We start from the raw sequence: 17,008 nt of genomic DNA on the forward strand, positions 1-17,008 counted from the left end.
GTACCAGACCAAACAATCGCGACACCATTTAAGGGGCAACCTAGGTTAAGGGGCAACCTCACCTAGGGCACTCACCATTAAAAGTAAGCTGTGGGGAATTCGTTTTCCATAAGTGGGGGCTAGACTAGAATTTCATTCGGAATTCGGAATAAAATAAACAGGGTCTGATTTCTAAAACTGCTTTCAAGAAAGCATGCTTTTAAAAAGCTACAATGCTACATTTCAATGTACTGGTACTCGGTATTAAATCATTACAATTCAAACCCAGAATGTTTTAAATGCACGTCCAGAATGTGTGTTCGGTTTTTTTCATGCACTATGCAACTATTGTTGTCCCTTCAGTTCCAAGTGAAAAAAATAAGCTAACAAACAATAGCAAAGCAAAACAAAACAGAGGTCTTTTGTGACAAACATTCTTTTCAAAGATTTATTTTCACAACAATGGGTGCACAAATGCTAGAAATATGAACATGTAACTGAAAATTGATTTTTCAGTTGGAAAAATGAATAAATTTAATTAATAACAAGTTATCACACATTCCTGAAAAACATTAAGAGAATTATGAGAGAAGTACAGTGCACAGTTTGAAATCTCAAGACTTAATAAACATTGTACTGTGAGATGAGGTAACATCTAATTAATTTCACACAGATTTCACACGGTATATTTCAAGAAAATGGGAAAAAACAACATATTTATCATGATAGAAACAGGGAAAATGAAACGGGAGTACAGTTAGAACAAAAACCAAGAATGGTAACTCAGCATGAGGAAAAAGTATGAAGCACTGCCAAAACAATCAAAGTTCAAACAAATCAAAAGTCCTCACAGAAAAGAGATCATGACTCCATTTACGACTCACTTTGCTTCTGTTGCAAAAGCCAATTATCTTGGAAAAAAAATTAAAATAAAAGCATTTATAGCATGTTAAGAAACAAGCCAGTTGACATGGAATGACCAATGAATAACTTCCGAGGTTGTATGGGGGGCATTCAGAGGATCCACGCCACCCCATTTTCACACTTTTATCTTAAAAGGTAAAGAAAAGTAATTTCTTTGGTCTATTACCTTCCCCTTTTCTGTCCAAAAAGCATGAACAAAGCAACAAAATGTAGCCTTAACCCTCACAAAGGTCATAAAAGGTTACATAAAATATATTTCCAACAATGTTTGCCCCCTTCCCCCTTAAAAAAAATTTGCCCCTCCCCCACACAAAAAAATTTGGATTCTGGATCAGTCCATGTCACAAATATATGCACATCTTTATAAAGACATGTCAGATTTTTTTTATCTAATTATTATTAGTACTTCATAGATTTGTAGATCACTGTACTACAAGCAAATGTATCTCCTCTGGGAGTTATGACAATCTGAAATTCAAGACGAGCTTGATAAGATAAAAGAATCAGAGAAGGAAAATCATTAACATTGCACACATTTAAGTATAAGTTCGTCATGTGTCATATTTTTGCAAAATTCCAAAATATTAAAGATAAGTGCACCAATCACTCTTACATGTACATACATGTATGTGTAAGTCAGGGTTGAAATAATGCATATAGAGGCAACGATCTAAGATTCCTTATCTTGTACACTGCATACTCAGATGTTCTTGCTTGTTAATGACAACCAAATTGCCCCACGATGCAAAAGCGTCTGAAATAACATACACTTAAGTAACTTTTGATGTGAACATCAAGGCTGCAGTGAATAAATTGAAGATTTAAGCCAACATGAATTTTGAATGTACCTGTGTCTGTCTGAGTACATGATGACAACCTCTCAAGAGCGACATGAAGCAATGGCTAACTTGGCAAAAATGCAGGTACGCGTACATTTAGACCAACATTTTAAACTCTGCTCTGTACAACGCTACATGTATGAATAAAAGGGTACTTTTTTAGCCTTTGAAGAACACAGGAGACATAAAGGTCCATGTGAAGTGTGCTTACATTTCCTGCCTAGAATGTCATTCTAAGATCGTGGTTTTTGCAAAAGTTAGTCCACTAACGTATGTTCCACACACCATGATCTTTTAAGCAGCCTAGCTAATATCTCGGATATATAAATGTATGTATCCCCAAAGACACATCTTAATTTATGTTTATTTGGTCTTGGTGCACAGAGGAGAGGCAAAAGTGTGAAATTCATTATTGACTGAAGGTGTGTGCCTGTGTTTTCCCCTGCAAGATTTCCTTAAGCAGACATTTTCTCATGCCGAGCAAGAGACCTGTATGTACATGTAATTCCATATTTACTGGTTCAGTGCACGTCAAGTGAACGATCAATCACATCTGTCCTGTGTCATTCAGTTTGTACATACTGCAAGAGCATTATTTTGCAGCATGAGAACTGCTGATATGATCTCAAAGGTCCCTCACGTAAGGGTTCGACCGTTCGATGCAAAAACACTTCTTGCAACACTGCCAAAACTTATTTCATCATCCAGCTGCGGCTTTTGATGCCATTTTTGCTGGAATCCGAATGACAGCCAAGTCAAGACTCCATCAGTCCCTCGCTGTCGTCATCTACCATCTCCTCATAATCATACGTCCCCCGTCTCTTCCTGAGCAAGACCAGGATGTCTCCGTGGCCCATATCTTGGGCCAGCTGGGCTGGGCTGATGCCATTCATACTCGCGTTGGGGTCGGCCCCTGCTTCCAGCAAGAGCTTACAGACCGCCGTATGTCCTATGTGGGTAAAAAAATACACCAAATGGAATAAAAAATCACCTAGACGGAAGATGCCCCATTTTGGCAGAGGAAATGAACTGACCCAAAGAGGCATGGCCACCTTAACATACTGTGTTTCTGCATAAACAAGGACACATCAAATACCAAGCAGCTAGATTTAACTCGAACCTAAAACCCCGCACCTTTAATTCTCAAACTCTGAGCCATACAATGGCCCGTACTCCCCCTGGCAAAAGAGAAGAAGTTAAGAAAAAAAAAGTTTACTTGGCAAAGGACTGCCAAAATGTCTTTTCATGATTCATGAACTCTTGAAATTAGCGACATACCATCGTATGACCAGGAGCTGGATTTTAACGCAGATAAAACTCTGGACCTTTTTTCCTCCAACTGTGAACCTTTACAAAAACCCATACTCTCCTTGTCAAAGAGGGGTTTGTTATTAACAAAAGTAAAGTATATTGGGTAATAAGCCACCAAAAAAAGTCTTTTTGTGATGATTCATGAGCAGCATGACAATGCCTTGTGCCAGTAACAAAATCAATTTACTAGACAGAGCTGACTGCCCTGGGTATCTGAAAAGTCAAATAATAATTGGAGGTTTGAGGAAAGTGAGAGTTAACAAAGACAGTTGAACCTTTCAACTGTTAACACATTAGTTCTACATACCTTGCATGACAGCAAGGTGTAGCGGTGTAGCATCATCACACTTGGGGTTGGGAGCATTCACCGAGGCTTGAGCCTTATCCAGCAGCATGCGAACCACCTCAGCGTACCCCCAGTTAGCTGCGGCATGGAGCGGCGTGTTGCCGGAGTCGGAGGGACGGTTCACATCCAAGCCTGGCTGAGCCTGCATGTACATGGGAGGGAAACCGTAGAGAATAAGTTGCTATCGATTTCCTTATAACTACACAACGCAAAGTGACTCTCCATTCCTTCAATGTGGGTTGGGGGAATGGGCAATCTCTGGTATTGTTTCGGTGGGTGCGTGGCCCGACCAGACCCACTAACAACAAGCAGTCAAGTACATGTATCAGTCTTTAAAAAGTGTAACTGCTAAGCAAATGTACGTAAGAACAAACTTTTGAGTTCAATCTGCTGTGCTTGCTATAAAATAAAAGGAAGAAATGCTGGAAGAAAAAAGCATGGAATTTAATTCCCCAAAAAGAAAAATTGGAATTTTTTTTCAAAATTAATCGGTCAAACGAATCTACATGTATGTGTATTAAAACTATTTTTACAACCGTTTCAAAGAAATTGAAATATCTGGCTTGCCCAATATACTGGTCTGGTTATGAAATTCAAGATATCAATTCAACAACAGTTGAGTTGAACAAAATGTATTTGAACTCTAATAAACCTCCACAGATAGAAACTAAATGTACATGTATGCATTTATTCAAACCTTGCTAAGAAGATAGTGCAGGACTCTGGGCTGGTTGTGCATCACAGCTTCAAATACAAGGGAACGGTCATCTTTGTTCACCGAGTCCACATCCAACTTTCCGCTGCGGACCAGATAATGGAGAACGCTAACAAATCCATACTGCACAGCTTGGTAGGCCCGTTGCTGCACAATGCTCACAACAGGCAGGGGCTTGACGACGGGATCGCCTGACCGACAAGGTTCACGTAAGGGATCATCACTTTGGAACCTCCTGTAGAAGTTAACAACATTACTCCACACACTGAGCAAGAAGAACGCCCGGATGGCCAGAAGTGACTGAGCGAACTCTCGGTTGCGAGTTGAAATTTTTACATCCGTCAGCAATGTCTTGTACTCAGCAGTCCGTTCCGAGGACAGTGTGTCAAGGATGCTGAGAAAGACGTGGGTTCCTCTAGGCCCGCATAGACGCCGCGGGTATTCACGAAGGATTGCCGCAACCAGCCTACTCAAGTCAGTCAGCGTGACTTTGCCCTGTGACACTCCCTGGTTAAAGACCTGACTGAGTTCATCGTGCAGGATACCAACTTCCATCTTAAGGAGTTCCAGCCGCTGAACCTCAGCAAAGTCCATCAAGAGGAAGTTGGCAAAGGTGACAAAATTGTCGCTGGTGTTACACCAGGAGGAGAGCTCGTCAACCATCTCATGGGCTCGTCTCAACCAATCGACAATCACTTCGCCGTCAATGTACTGCAGCAGGCCATCAAAGTCGCCCCGCTGGCTGTCTTGACCCCCGACCTCCCCACTTCCTGGCCGATCGCTATCAACGCTGCTCCCCGAGGAGGGTCTCGACTCGAGCGGTGGAAGTGGCGTCTTAAATTTCTTGAAGTCGAGGCTGGCATTATTGTTGACGTTCGTCACATGCTTGGTAGCTGGTGATTGTTTTGGACGGGCACCTGCAGAGTACTGTGACTGGGATTTAAGGGCCTTTCCCTCAAGTGGCGGTCTAGGTGCCACAGATAAATCATTCACACTCTCTCCTAACTGAGTGACACTACTGGATGGAGAATTCTCCCCGAAGATGCTGAGCGAACTGAGAGGTCGAGAGAGGTCATCATCCTCCTCATCACTATCTCTCATCGTCAACCGCGACACACAAATTAACTCCCGTAAATCCTTCACGCTGCGAGTCATTGTTTAAACAATGCAGTGACCTTTCAATCTGCAATCGAACAAGATCACATTTCTGGGCACCCACGAATATGACTGATTTCAATCTTTAAAAGGTTCGTCTTTATCCTGCCACAGGCAATCAGTGATTGACGTTGATCTGAAGCTGCAGCTGGATGTCAAAGGCAAACAGAACAAATGCCACAATAGATGGGAGCTTGAAGCGGCACCGGAATGCCATGTCAAAGAAGAATGACAAAGTCCTAGACATAAAATGCCTGATGGGTACACTTGCTGCAAGCTGAATGCTAGAGTCTATTTCCTTCAAGTGGGGCATCTTGAAAGATGAACAGAGTTCAGATATCAACAACTATAAGCTTAGTGGTCAAACTGCAATGAAAGATCTACCGAACACAAAATACAAAACACAGTGGTGATAAGTTTCCAGACAAATATCAACAGCAAGGTTTTATATATACAACAAAATCAGCTACTCTTCACAGATTTTTCAGAGTAAATTTATATGCCAAGTAATATTACTTGACTTTTAGAGGTATTTTAACATAGAAATGGGGGTCTCAAAACCCTAGGGAAGAGGTTGAATAATTGGGATCAAATTGGTGTTTATGACATTCAAGAATTGTGATGGTCCAGTATCGAATTCTTTCCTCTTTCTCCATATATGTTGCCAAAACAGATATTTTCTTTCTTGTTCTTATTTTCTTTGGAAAGACATAAATTCCACAAACAGACATCATCACGCGACACTCTGTGCATAAACCCTTTTATTCTGGGTAACTGGCATCTACAAATTGCCTCTTTAACACTCGGACATAATTGGCTACATCTGCTCTCTATGTATGTATGTTAAAAGAGGAAATTCGTGGAGTCCCAGTTACTCAGACTAAAACACACTGTGAAATGCTTCAACATGTCCAAGCCAAATTTGACTTTTTAGGACATTTTATCACTTTCATTCATTCTTCCACACAACTGCAAGTATGTAGTTAAGATATAACAGGGAAAAAATTGTGGATGGGCACTAACGAACATCTAACAAAAGAAATACAGTGCACCAATGATGAGTGTCCATTGTTATTGCACCTTACTTCTTATGTTCTTCTTCTTCCGAGTCCTGCAACAACCTCCACTATGGGATATTTTAAGTTAAAGGTGCATGGTGGCTAGCTGACTCTAATACATGTCGTGAGTGCCTCTTATTAATGATAATGTATCAATGCTACCTGTAGAAAGTTTTGCCCTAAAGGTATCGATGTCTGTGACTTCCCTTGTTTCAGCCGGCATATGGTTCCATTCCACAAGGGTCCTGGGTATGCGGGAGAATTTGTTTTTGATAGTCTTTTTATGCTGATTGATGGAAAAAGGAAACAGACGATGTTATCCATGTTGCAGTCCCCTCTCTTTTTGATCTAACCTGATAATAATCTGTTTGTTAGATGTTCATAGTGGGGGTCCCTTAGAAGCAGTGTTTGTCGAGTAGGGACCCTAATTAGGAATAGCTCAATTGCAGAATACCCCGCCACCCCGCATGATCAACCTCATAGCCAGGTACAGGTCAAAGTGTCACACTCTTCTCGAGGGATTTTCACCTTGTACCCACGTAACCAGTCATTCCAGTGGTTGTTTTTTAGAGTCGCAGGGTATTCTGCAATTACTCCTTAGGAATAATACACATTATTACGAAAAACACATTAATTATGACATAAAACTGGACATGAACGCAGTAAATCATGTAAACAGTAAATCTTGTAACCCTGTACACAGAAACTAAATTGGCCTCACTTTGTAATGGCTGAGAGTGATAAACCACTGAAGAAGGAGCTCAATGGCAGAATACCCCGCTACCCCGCATGATCAACCTCACAGCCAGGTACAGGTCAAAGTGTCACACTCTTCTCAAGGGATTTTCACTTTGTACCCACACAACTAGTCATTCCATGGGTTGTTTTTTAGAGTGGCAGGGTATTCTGCAATTACTCCGGATTCTGATTTATTTTAGGGTCTAATGCTCAATCAAAGATTACTGAGTACTTTGTCGAAAGTTGACCCATGGAGGAATATTCCACCATGCCCTCTGAACGCACAGACATTCAGTTTCACATGTGCAACGCAACCACTGATGACTGAACCATCCATGACAACTGAGCATGGAGGTCTTCTACCTCCATGAACTGAGCAAAACTAATTCAGTCTAACAAGGACAGATCGAATAAGATCAACCAAAACGGTCTTATCTCTCTTTCATAAATAGAAAGTAATCATTCGGAATTGGAAAATGGAGGTGGTTATTTTACCGTGAATTAACAGTTTCGTTGTTTCGCCGCTGAAGTGATGAAAAAAAATTTGTTTGATTTAGTCAGTCATCCCTGTGTATATTTATAATGTGTGATAAGGGACGTCTGGGTATTTGACCTGCAAGGTTCCCTGTTTTTTTATCGACCAACCTCCAGAGCTAGCTAGAGGGCGTTAATATCAGGCGATTGCAAGTACAGTAAGAGGAGTCGTCGTCCCATTTCTGCATCAACTTCAAAGTTCGAAGTAATTTGAGTCGACATGGACATAAGATTTGATGGGAAAAGGGCATTAGTCACAGGAGCTGGCAAAGGTATTTATCTAGAGCATTGTTCGACCAGCTAAAGAAAGAGTGCAGGACATAATTTTCATAGGATCAGAGATGATGACTTAGGCCTATGTTTGCTGCATAGCATCATCCCCGGTCTGCCAGTCAGAAGCAATGGTTTTACTTAATAACCATCGATTAAATTCTGCCTTTGGTCAAATATACCCTCATGTACAATTAAACAGGTAATACGTGGGAGTATTCGACCAAAGTGAGAAAAAACTTCTGGTAACTATGCGAAGGGATCATACATGTAGGCCTGGCCACCCCCTTTAATAAATTTGCTTTGCAGCTTATAATCCAGCCCAGTCAGACCCACATTTTGTGCTTAAAATAATAGCAAGAGTTTGATTTATCCCTGCTCCAGTATGCCCCTGATAGGCTTTAAAATTACTTGTGTTTAGCCTGTGATAAGGCCTTTTTTCCCTTCATCCATGCATGTGGCACAGTGGAGGTGAGATAACTTGAATTGTTATGCAAGTTCATGAATATTAATAAAATAATTAAAACTCCTGACCAATCGGTAATTGGTGTGCCTGTGACAGGTATTGGAAGAGATATAGCCAAGACGCTTTCCCAGTGTGGAGCTGAGGTATTCGCTCTCAGTAGGACCCGAGAAGACCTGGACAGCCTGAAAAAAGAAGTATGCACTTTCAGAAATATGCATTTTGATGAGGTTTTTCAGTCAGACATTCCTGATCTTCATTGAACTTCTGCACATCAGTGTGCAGTATTAAGAGGCTTGCCTTTTTATGCCCTTTGCCACACGGCTGTGTATGATTACTCGTGCCAATGTTACGTCCTGCCGACCGTGAGAATGAACACGCCAAAATTGCACTGGCTTTCATTTTAGCCTTGAAAATGAAATGGCCCTATTTGCGTGGTTTGAATAGAAAACGACACCACACTTTGAGCCCTTATTGCCAATATTTTTTTTCCCCACAGCATGAAGGTCCCCTCTCATCTGATGTCAGTTATTTCTTGGTTTGCACATACATGTAAGGTGAAGATTAGTAAACTGCAATATCTGTCGATCACAGTGTGATTTGTCAGTCTTGTGGCATGATGTTCAATCCTTCCACCATCAGCCAATCGTCTTTTCTTTCTATATCACAGTTTGAGAAGATGGGGGTCCTCTCTTGTCTGATGTCAGATGTTTCATGCAATAGTCATGCTGACTGCAGTCAGTCGATCACAGCGCAACTGGTCAATATTGTGGCATGATCAGTGGATCCTTCAACCATTATCCTATTGTTTTTTCTTTCCAATTTAAAATTGTGCAAGATTGGCTCGAAAAGCAAAAATGATATTGAAATGATATTAGATTGAACAGTGGTCCAGACTGATCAACCACTCAAACTGATTGACTGATTGCAACCGCCATTTACACAGAGAGGTTACATGTAAGTATTCTGCAAACCAAACCACAGTATGTTAATATCTCTACTCAATAGGTGCCCTCCATCCACACCATTTGTGAGGACTTACAGGATCGCCAGGCAACTAAGGTGGCTGTGGAGAATATCGGAGCCATTGATCTGCTGGTCAACAATGCTGCAATCTGTGTTCTAGAACCATTTCTTGAAGTCTCTCACGAGCAATTTACAAAGTAAGGACAGGCCCTCTGTATAGTCACATGAATTGAAAGTTGAACTATAGTTGGGGACTTACTCTGGAAAAATGTGCATGTCTCTATCCATCCCCCCACTCCCAAGAATAATGAGGTTGTCTGTGAAATATCCCTGGGCTTGTTTGCATTTCTTCATTCCTTTAACCCAAACTGGGTGCTTTGAGCCATATCACTGCTCCGCCTATTGGTAGCTCTTTTCCAGAGTTGGACATGAAGCAAAAAAAGCACCTGCAAAATTGAAGTTCCTTCAATCGTTGCAGTATTATTCAGCAGTTATATTTTTCAGTTCCATCACCGGTTCAGGCTGACATGAAGCCAAACAAATATTTCAGTTTTATTATTATGCCCAGAAAACAAGGATTTTTATGCATTTGTATGACAGTTCTAAATAAGCCCGTGTACATGTAACAGCTTAAATCTTTAATTTCTTCCTCATTTGTTTTAGACAAATGGACATCAATGTACGGGCTGCCATTGAAGTCTCACAGGTACTGCCTCAAACAATTTTGTCCTTTTGAGCCACACAATTTTTCCCTTTCACTTAAAGCAAGGTTTTTGTTTTCTCAAATTTTCTAAGAGACCTACAGTGTGAGATGATTCTAGAGTAGGTAAGGGGTTGAAATACAACCTGCCATCCTTTCAGTAGTAGAATGCAAGAATTCAGGCAGATTCATGATACAGGCAAATTTGAAGAGGATTTTGGATCACTAAATCTTTGAAATTGGCTTAATTTGCAACGTGGTCAACTTCTGCAGATTCTCATGGCAACTGAATATGTCATCTGACGTCCTAGCATTGTGTTCACTTCTTATGCCAAGTGTGAAGCTTGCTACCACTTCTTGTGTGATCCTTCCAGATTGCAGCTCGGACTATGGTAGCTCGAAAAAGTGGCGGGTCTATCGTCAATCTATCCAGTCAAGCGTCCCTCGTAGCACTGACCAACCACACAGTGTACTGTGAGTAGAGTCCTTGAATTAGTGGCATTTGCATTTGATTCCTCGCTCGTTTCACGTAGACTGATCCGAGGAGATGCCATTGCTCTAGTGGCACCACGCTTGCGTGCGACGTTTAATTTGAGCACAGGTGCACTTTGGTTTGTCATGGCACCTTATTTGTCAAAGAGGAACTCACTCTGCATGAACCACCTGCATGTGAACGAGGTACACCGATTACAACAGTAATGGCTTCTAAATTCTGGTCACCTGACAGCTGATTTCTGTCATCATTTTCTTCAGCTGCCACTAAAGCAGCATTGGATTCAGTGACCAAGAGCATGGCCATGGAACTGGGACCTCATCAGGTAGGTCAAAGGTCAGGGGCATTCCAATCAAATCGAGTGAGAAGCACCATTCAAGAAGGGCATCAGTGCAAGAATTATCATTGGATAGTGTGAGCATCCATTAGTCTATTTGCGGTACAGCAGACATATGAGGACGCTGTTTGGTTTGGGTAAAACAGTTTTTGTATTTACTCCAAATTTACCCACTTCAAATAGCACCCTGCCAGTTTGTCCTCCATGCTTCAAAAAGGCTAATGGCTTGATGTGATTAAATAATTTTCTTCCCAAATTTACATTGGTCATCTGAACAATATTGGTATACCAGGCATTTGCCCTTTTTCATAGCATAAATTTTAAGTTAACAAAGCAAATCTGCACAGTGTGCTTTGAAATAGTCGACTGCATCACTCAGAGTTTTATGATGACAAATTTTAATTTTCCAAAATCATGAACATCGTGTTAAACCCATTTTTTCTAGCAATATGTGTCCTTTTTTAACTCTTTTTAATTGTTGGCTAGTATTACATTTGATTACTCCTAACGACAGGTGCTCATCTTTTATTTCACTGTCAGATACGGGTGAATGCTGTCAACCCCACCGTGGTCAACACCCCTATGTCATTGGTAGGCTGGTCTGATCCCAAGAAGGCAGACCCCATGAAAGCTCGCATCCCACTGGGCCACTTTGCAGGTACATGTATGTTGAAAGTCAGTGGAGAATGTCACTGCCCATGGGTTCAGGTTGACTGTACACCTGCTCCTAGTTATGGCCGTTCCTAGAGTTTACTCCCTCAGGGAAGATAAACCCTTTTTTGCCAAGGGGGGGCGACACCAAACAGTTAACACTGATGAACAAATGACAGTGGGAGGGATTCAATCGTGGTTTTTTTTCTCAAGAAATTGCTATTTTTCACCCCTTTCTCTTTTTTTCTATATTGGTTTTTCCCCCCTTTTCCCCGGTTCCATTTTTCAACAATGATAGCTGGCATCGCAATGCAGTACACTCTTGCTTAGTTCATCAGGTTCCAAGTTTTCTAAATAGAAATTCACTTCCAAATGTTTGTCTTCTGTTTTTTCCCTCATCCTAGAATCAATAGATGTGGTCAATGTGGTCCTATTTCTCTTGAGTGACCGCAGTGCCATGGTCAATGGAGCCATCTTACCAATCGATGGGGGTTTCACAGCCTCAGGAATCTAGGTGACAAACTCTTTAATGAAGTCACAACAACCAGTTCCGGCACATCAGAATCACGTCCATTATATGATAGAATCCTTTAACCTAATGATGTCCACTTCTACAACTCCCCATAGCCCTTATTTTCAACCCATTCAGAAGAGCAATATAGGCCATTTTTTCATCAGGTATTTCCCCGCTGTAACATTAAATTAACACAGTTCATGTTACAATCAGTGTAGTTAAAGACATTATGTTGAAATTTAATATGAAAGTTGGGAATTTGGAAATTTTGCAGAAACTCTGATGTTATGTGCTTATTTTGAGACTTAATCTCTTTGCAGCTGCATCATGTGTTTTAAAGTGCTTGAGGAAGCAGTCCGTGTGTCTAGAAATGATGTTGGTATTACATATAATTGCATCAGTGTTATCATAGGGGAGTTTCATGGATTGGAAAGACCGGGAGAAAAGAAAGCTAAGAGAAAGGGAAAAAATCACGGAATGTTCAAATGAAGTAAGAGTACCAAGGCACATGAACAGCAGAAAATCATGCACATAATTTTGGTGGTTCAGTGGTGTCATTTTGGAGCAATTTAAGGAACCAAGAATTATGGCGCAACAAAATTCCAAGCAGTCATATTGGAGGATGAATGAGAAGGAATGAGTATTTATTGAATTAAATTTTTCATTTCACTTCAGACAGTTTTGTTAAAGATTATTGCTCAAAATCATCGAGGCTACACGTATTTTCTGCTATTTGAAAACTTGTTCATAAGTTTACTAGTTTCACTTTAACATGGATAATTTTATGCCAAAAGATCTGATTCCCAAAACTCTCTACTATTTACCTGTCTTATAAACACCATGTAGTTTGTTAGGGAATAGTATTGAGTTTTTATGATTGAAAAATGTAATTCAACTTACATTTTCCTCAAGAAGTTTTCTCAAAGAGATCCCTTTTCTCTATTCACAGTTTAATAAATCCCTTAATTTAAATATGAATGGAACAGGGTAAAAATTTTCACGAGTTTCATTTATAAAATGTATTGAGCTGGTTTCCAAGTGATTTCACACACTTTTGTCTATTTCTACACTATGTCCAGCATATTGATAGGCTAACAAGACTATCATTGTCTTCACTTGTCACATAGCTTGTTCTCCATCAAGAGTTGAACAGAGAATGGAATTAAGTCATTAAAATATCAGCCGTGTAGGGTTCAATATCATTTGCATGTTCATTCTGTTCTGAACTAACCCTGAGGCGATTTTGCCACATTCATTTTTATATTTGTTGCCAGTCGGGGCAAACATCAACTTTGCAAACTGGTAAATTGTATTTCAAATTAACATTTTGCATGATTTTTAAAAATGAACTTAAAGAACTGACGTGACCTTTTCTTTTGCTGTTCTCTAGTTCGAAAATATTGTCCGTTGTATTGTGAAATGTGCAGTTACATAGCTGGTAGTCTGAAATCAATAGTTGGGAATTTCCAATGAGGGACAACGTACAAATTACACAATTTGGAAATGCATTTTGTGAGGTGAACAATTTAGTTATACATTGCTCACAAACATCTGGCGTGCTACCAGAAGTGTGGTTACAGTTTGAAAAATTCATCAAGTAGACCCTCCCATCCTCTTTACAAATATATAGCACCCACTTTGCCTTAATTACACCTCCGGGATTCACTCTAAAATGTCTTTATTTCAAGTAAATATTTGCTCAGCAGCTGAAGTTTAATTTACCTTGTGTAGAACAAGAAGATTTCGGTGAAGTGAATGCTAACCATAAGAAGGAATGCTAAAAGTTAAAATCAGATCTAATATTTCACTTGTACGGAGTTTGACAGATTAGACCTTATGAAGCAGCCAAACCATTCAAAACGAGAGCTGCAAACGGTGCAAGGGCTTTTCAACATTAGTTTATTTTTCGAGTGAGTTATTTCTTTTCAGCATACTGTTTCTTGTTTTTCTTTTTCCGTGCAAGCTTCTTGAATTTTCTCTCCCTTACCCTAAGCGATTTCATCAGCTGCTGGTCAGAGACAGAGGTTGTTGCTAGGCCTTCACTGGTTGGGTCTGGGTTGGCTGGTGGTTTCTTGACCAGGTTCACTGGCCCCTTCTTGGAGAGGTTATCAATTGGAGGCAACCTCCAGGGGTCCAGGGGACGATCATGGGGAAGGTTAAAGTGTCTTCCATCGTCTAGCATATTCTCTTTGGCTGTACCCTCGGCGGCAGTACGTGCGCTCTTCCCCTTTTGACCGCCACCTCTGCGGCTGTGCTTCTCAGCATCACCCACGGAAGGACTCCTCTTGATGCGTTTGTCACTCTCCGCCATCAGAAAGTGGAGTTCCTCATCGGAGGACGTCAGCACCTCCTCGCCTCCAGAGCTGGTCTCTTTGGCCACACTGCGTCGGCTCACACAGCCGAAACAGGATGCGTCATCTTCGTCCTCAGTAAAATCACTGGAATAATCTATCTCGTTCTGGATGTGGCTTCTGAAGCTACGAGAAGGTGGAGAGGACCTGGAAGATTGCTTCAGCATCTGTCGCGCTGCTTGGCGGCGCTCTTCATATCGCCTGAAGACCTCCCTTGCTCGTTGGCTCTCGCGGGGGCCCGAAAGTCGGTTCATCCTTTGCAGGATCATTTTTGACAAGTACACTTGATTGTGGCCTGCTCTAGCCTTTGGCTTGTAGCCTATGGGAGGTGTGATGCAAATAACATCTAGGGAGAATTGAGAACAGATGGCCAAATGTATAATGGTCATTCATCTGGTCACAGGAATTGGGTCCAACAACTTCTAAATGAAAATTGCATTTCATATTGTGAAATTAATAAATGACACCTTAAATATGAAAACTGAATTGTACTTTGTGGTAATCAACAGGATGGGCAACAGTTAATCCTAAATGGAAGGCAAGGATGAGTTAAGAGTTAAATGTTAAGAGTTAGAAATACATGAAAGCACTGATTATACAAACTACTACTAGCCCGGGTCTTGCTCTCTAGCACTTGGAGAATTCTATGTTAAATCTGACAAGTCTCAGTAGTTTAAGCTTGTGACTTGCAGCAATTATTCAGATCATGGAGTTGTGTGGTTGACATGTAAACATGTTGCTGTGTCCTCGTGAAATTCTCGATTTTTTCTACCTATCTCACGTGCTCTTGTAGCTCACCTACAAGCAAGCAAGCAACGTTCGTAAAAAAAAAAGTTGCGGAGATCGGCCACTGCACTGGAAACTGAAACAATTCGTCTGCTTTGTAGATTAGCCAGAGCAGGCTCACCTGTTCCTTGTAGAGTGTCGTCCCACTCATCACTCGAATCGTTCTCGAAATCAAGTGAGCCTCGCAGGTCACCACTCGTTTTCTGGATTGGCATCTTAGACTAGGCTCCTGCTCCGACGGTGAAGTCCTAAATCGGGAAGAGTATTTGTTTTGGGGAGTTTAGCACGGTAGAACGATAAGACTTCCCTTGACTGTCCTCATACAGTTTTGCCAAACCTCTCGTTGAAAGAACTTCAGTGGAACTTTTGTGAACAATTTCAGGGTCATGAAACTTTCTCCGAAAATTTAAAAGTCAAATGGAAGACTTCATCCCAAAATATGCAAGCATAAACATTCAATTTGTCGTCAAATTCTTTTCGTAATTTGCGATGGAATTATATTTTTCAATGAAGAAGAGAGTACTCACCTTTTACGTTTTAAAACCTGCCGTAAGCTTAAACAGCTAATCTGACTTTAAATACCGAACGTCTCTCGGTCGTTGTAGAAAACAAAATCTCCTTTTCAAGCCAATATTTCAATTGTGACGTCACAGACCCCACGTGCGCGTTGCAAGCACACACAAACACACTAACAAGAGGGTTACACAGGGCCAAAATCACATCGTGAGCGCGAGTGGAACACAGAATGATGAGTATAGAGGTTTTTCACGTGACGTAACACGACAGACAAAGACATTTTCGGGAAGTGTACCACGTCCTTGGAGGTGCGTGCGTTTTTGAATGTACGCCAGAATATTATGTTAAAAGATCTGAAAGGCGCGCGGGTTTCCACGTATAAAATGTAATGAGAGCGCTGACCAGATCAGCGTTCAATTTATGCATTTGTCAAAATCACGTCACTGAAAATTTGCATGAATGGCTTAACTGTAAGAAAGTATTTATCACGATTTGCAATTCGAAATTTCCAAAAATAGGGTCTGTGCAATAAAGATACCGTTTTCTTTGTTTTTTTTTGGGGGGTGGGACTGACAAGTTTACAAGAGTAAAACGACAAAAAACTGAGGGAACTCCCGAAATGCAATTCCAATGTAATGACGTCAAGTGCTAGTTCAGATTCAAACGGACAATTTATCCAATTACCTATACAAAAAACGCAAGTTATTTGCCTTGAGCAATTACCCGCCTACGCACTAGCTTTACGATACGAAAAATAAAAAAGTCATTGGCAAAATGAAAGAGGACTTTGGCGGCCAAGTCATTTCAGAAGTCGTGTGTATTAGACCAAAAATGTACTCGATTTTAACACAAGAACAAAATTTTAAAAAAGCAAAGGGAGTTACAAAAGTAGTAACCGAAAAACGGTTAATACACGAGGCTTATAAAAATACCCTGTTTGAAAAAAAAACACAGCGCTTTAACAAACAGCAGCTTTTCAGATCGGGTAAACATCTGTTGTTTACGGTCTCGCAAAATAAGCTGAGCCTTTCGCCGTTGGACACGAAACTTTACATATTGCCAAATGGGATCGACACGTTAACTCACGGGCATTATCAAACTATTCGAGAAGGCGGCAATTCGGTGTCTTCAGGTATCACTTGAAGTTCTTCTCTGACGAAACTCCGTTTGGGCCTGTCCTATAAATACGGTAATATAAAGTGGGCCCCGTTTTCACCCTCTTGCCGTTGACCCATTTAAACTGGCTCGTGGCTTTCTCAATCTGGAAAACGTCTACGGACCAGACTGGATCGGTTGCCCTTCTGACGGTGCCACCTTCTTGCTCGCCCGGGTAATATAGATATCTAACGACTACGTCCGAGG

At 40.9% G+C, this 17,008-nt stretch overlaps 3 protein-coding genes across 11 annotated transcripts; 1 reads left to right on the plus strand and 2 right to left on the minus strand.

Annotated features, from left to right (window-relative positions):
* Positions 1 to 399: 399 nt before the first annotated feature.
* Positions 400 to 7,651, minus strand: LOC110981841 (uncharacterized). Of its 9 annotated transcripts, none has more exons than XM_022239807.2 (5): positions 7,561 to 7,633; positions 6,490 to 6,613; positions 4,097 to 5,649; positions 3,361 to 3,541; positions 400 to 2,691 (listed from the first exon to the last, which is right to left on the minus strand). In XM_022239807.2, the coding sequence occupies exons 3-5, from the start codon at positions 5,267 to 5,269 to the stop codon at positions 2,498 to 2,500; spliced, it is 1,548 nt and encodes a 515-aa protein (XP_022095499.2). In that variant the 5' UTR covers positions 5,270 to 5,649; positions 6,490 to 6,613; positions 7,561 to 7,633; the 3' UTR covers positions 400 to 2,497. The 9 variants fall into 9 exon arrangements, with proteins under 9 accessions (XP_022095499.2, XP_086995463.1, XP_086995464.1 ...); XM_087139337.1 differs by having other exon boundaries at positions 6,355 to 6,613; XM_087139338.1 differs by having other exon boundaries at positions 6,355 to 6,572; positions 7,561 to 7,630.
* Positions 7,652 to 7,716: 65 nt separating this feature from the next.
* On the plus strand, positions 7,717 to 13,190 carry LOC110981844 (L-xylulose reductase-like). Its single transcript, XM_022239814.2, has 8 exons — positions 7,717 to 7,871; positions 8,432 to 8,529; positions 9,341 to 9,495; positions 9,962 to 10,004; positions 10,373 to 10,472; positions 10,752 to 10,816; positions 11,369 to 11,486; positions 11,884 to 13,190. Exons 1-8 carry the CDS (start codon positions 7,820 to 7,822, stop codon positions 11,991 to 11,993), a joined length of 741 nt encoding a protein of 246 aa, XP_022095506.1. The 5' UTR covers positions 7,717 to 7,819; the 3' UTR covers positions 11,994 to 13,190.
* On the minus strand, positions 12,607 to 15,766 carry LOC110981843 (uncharacterized). Its single transcript, XM_022239813.2, has 3 exons — positions 15,658 to 15,766; positions 15,252 to 15,378; positions 12,607 to 14,690 (listed from the first exon to the last, which is right to left on the minus strand). Exons 2-3 carry the CDS (start codon positions 15,343 to 15,345, stop codon positions 13,909 to 13,911), a joined length of 876 nt encoding a protein of 291 aa, XP_022095505.1. The 5' UTR covers positions 15,346 to 15,378; positions 15,658 to 15,766; the 3' UTR covers positions 12,607 to 13,908.
* Positions 15,767 to 17,008: the final 1,242 nt, after the last annotated feature.

This window comes from Acanthaster planci, linkage group LG07 (assembly GCF_054643075.1).
Source record: "Acanthaster planci isolate LZ-2023a linkage group LG07, COTS_SCS, whole genome shotgun sequence".
In the NCBI taxonomy this organism is placed as follows: Eukaryota; Metazoa; Echinodermata; class Asteroidea; order Valvatida; family Acanthasteridae; genus Acanthaster; species Acanthaster planci.

Coding starts and splice junctions, on each gene's coding strand:
- LOC110981841 (XM_022239806.2), bottom strand. CDS start 5,269: ATGACTCGCAGCGTGAAGGATTTACGGGAGTTAATTTGTGTGTCGCGG. Junction 3,542..4,096: donor TGCACTATCTTCTTAGCAAG/GTTTGAATAAAT, acceptor ATGTACATGCAG/GCTCAGCCAGGCTTGGATGT. Junction 2,692..3,360: donor ACACCTTGCTGTCATGCAAG/GTATGTAGAACT, acceptor TTACCCACATAG/GACATACGGCGGTCTGTAAG.
- LOC110981844 (XM_022239814.2), top strand. CDS start 7,820: ATGGACATAAGATTTGATGGGAAAAGGGCATTAGTCACAGGAGCTGGC. Junction 8,530..9,340: donor TGGACAGCCTGAAAAAAGAA/GTATGCACTTTC, acceptor TCTACTCAATAG/GTGCCCTCCATCCACACCAT. Junction 10,817..11,368: donor TGGAACTGGGACCTCATCAG/GTAGGTCAAAGG, acceptor TTTCACTGTCAG/ATACGGGTGAATGCTGTCAA.
- LOC110981843 (XM_022239813.2), bottom strand. CDS start 15,345: ATGCCAATCCAGAAAACGAGTGGTGACCTGCGAGGCTCACTTGATTTC. Junction 14,691..15,251: donor CGACACTCTACAAGGAACAG/GTGAGCCTGCTC, acceptor AATTCTCCCTAG/ATGTTATTTGCATCACACCT.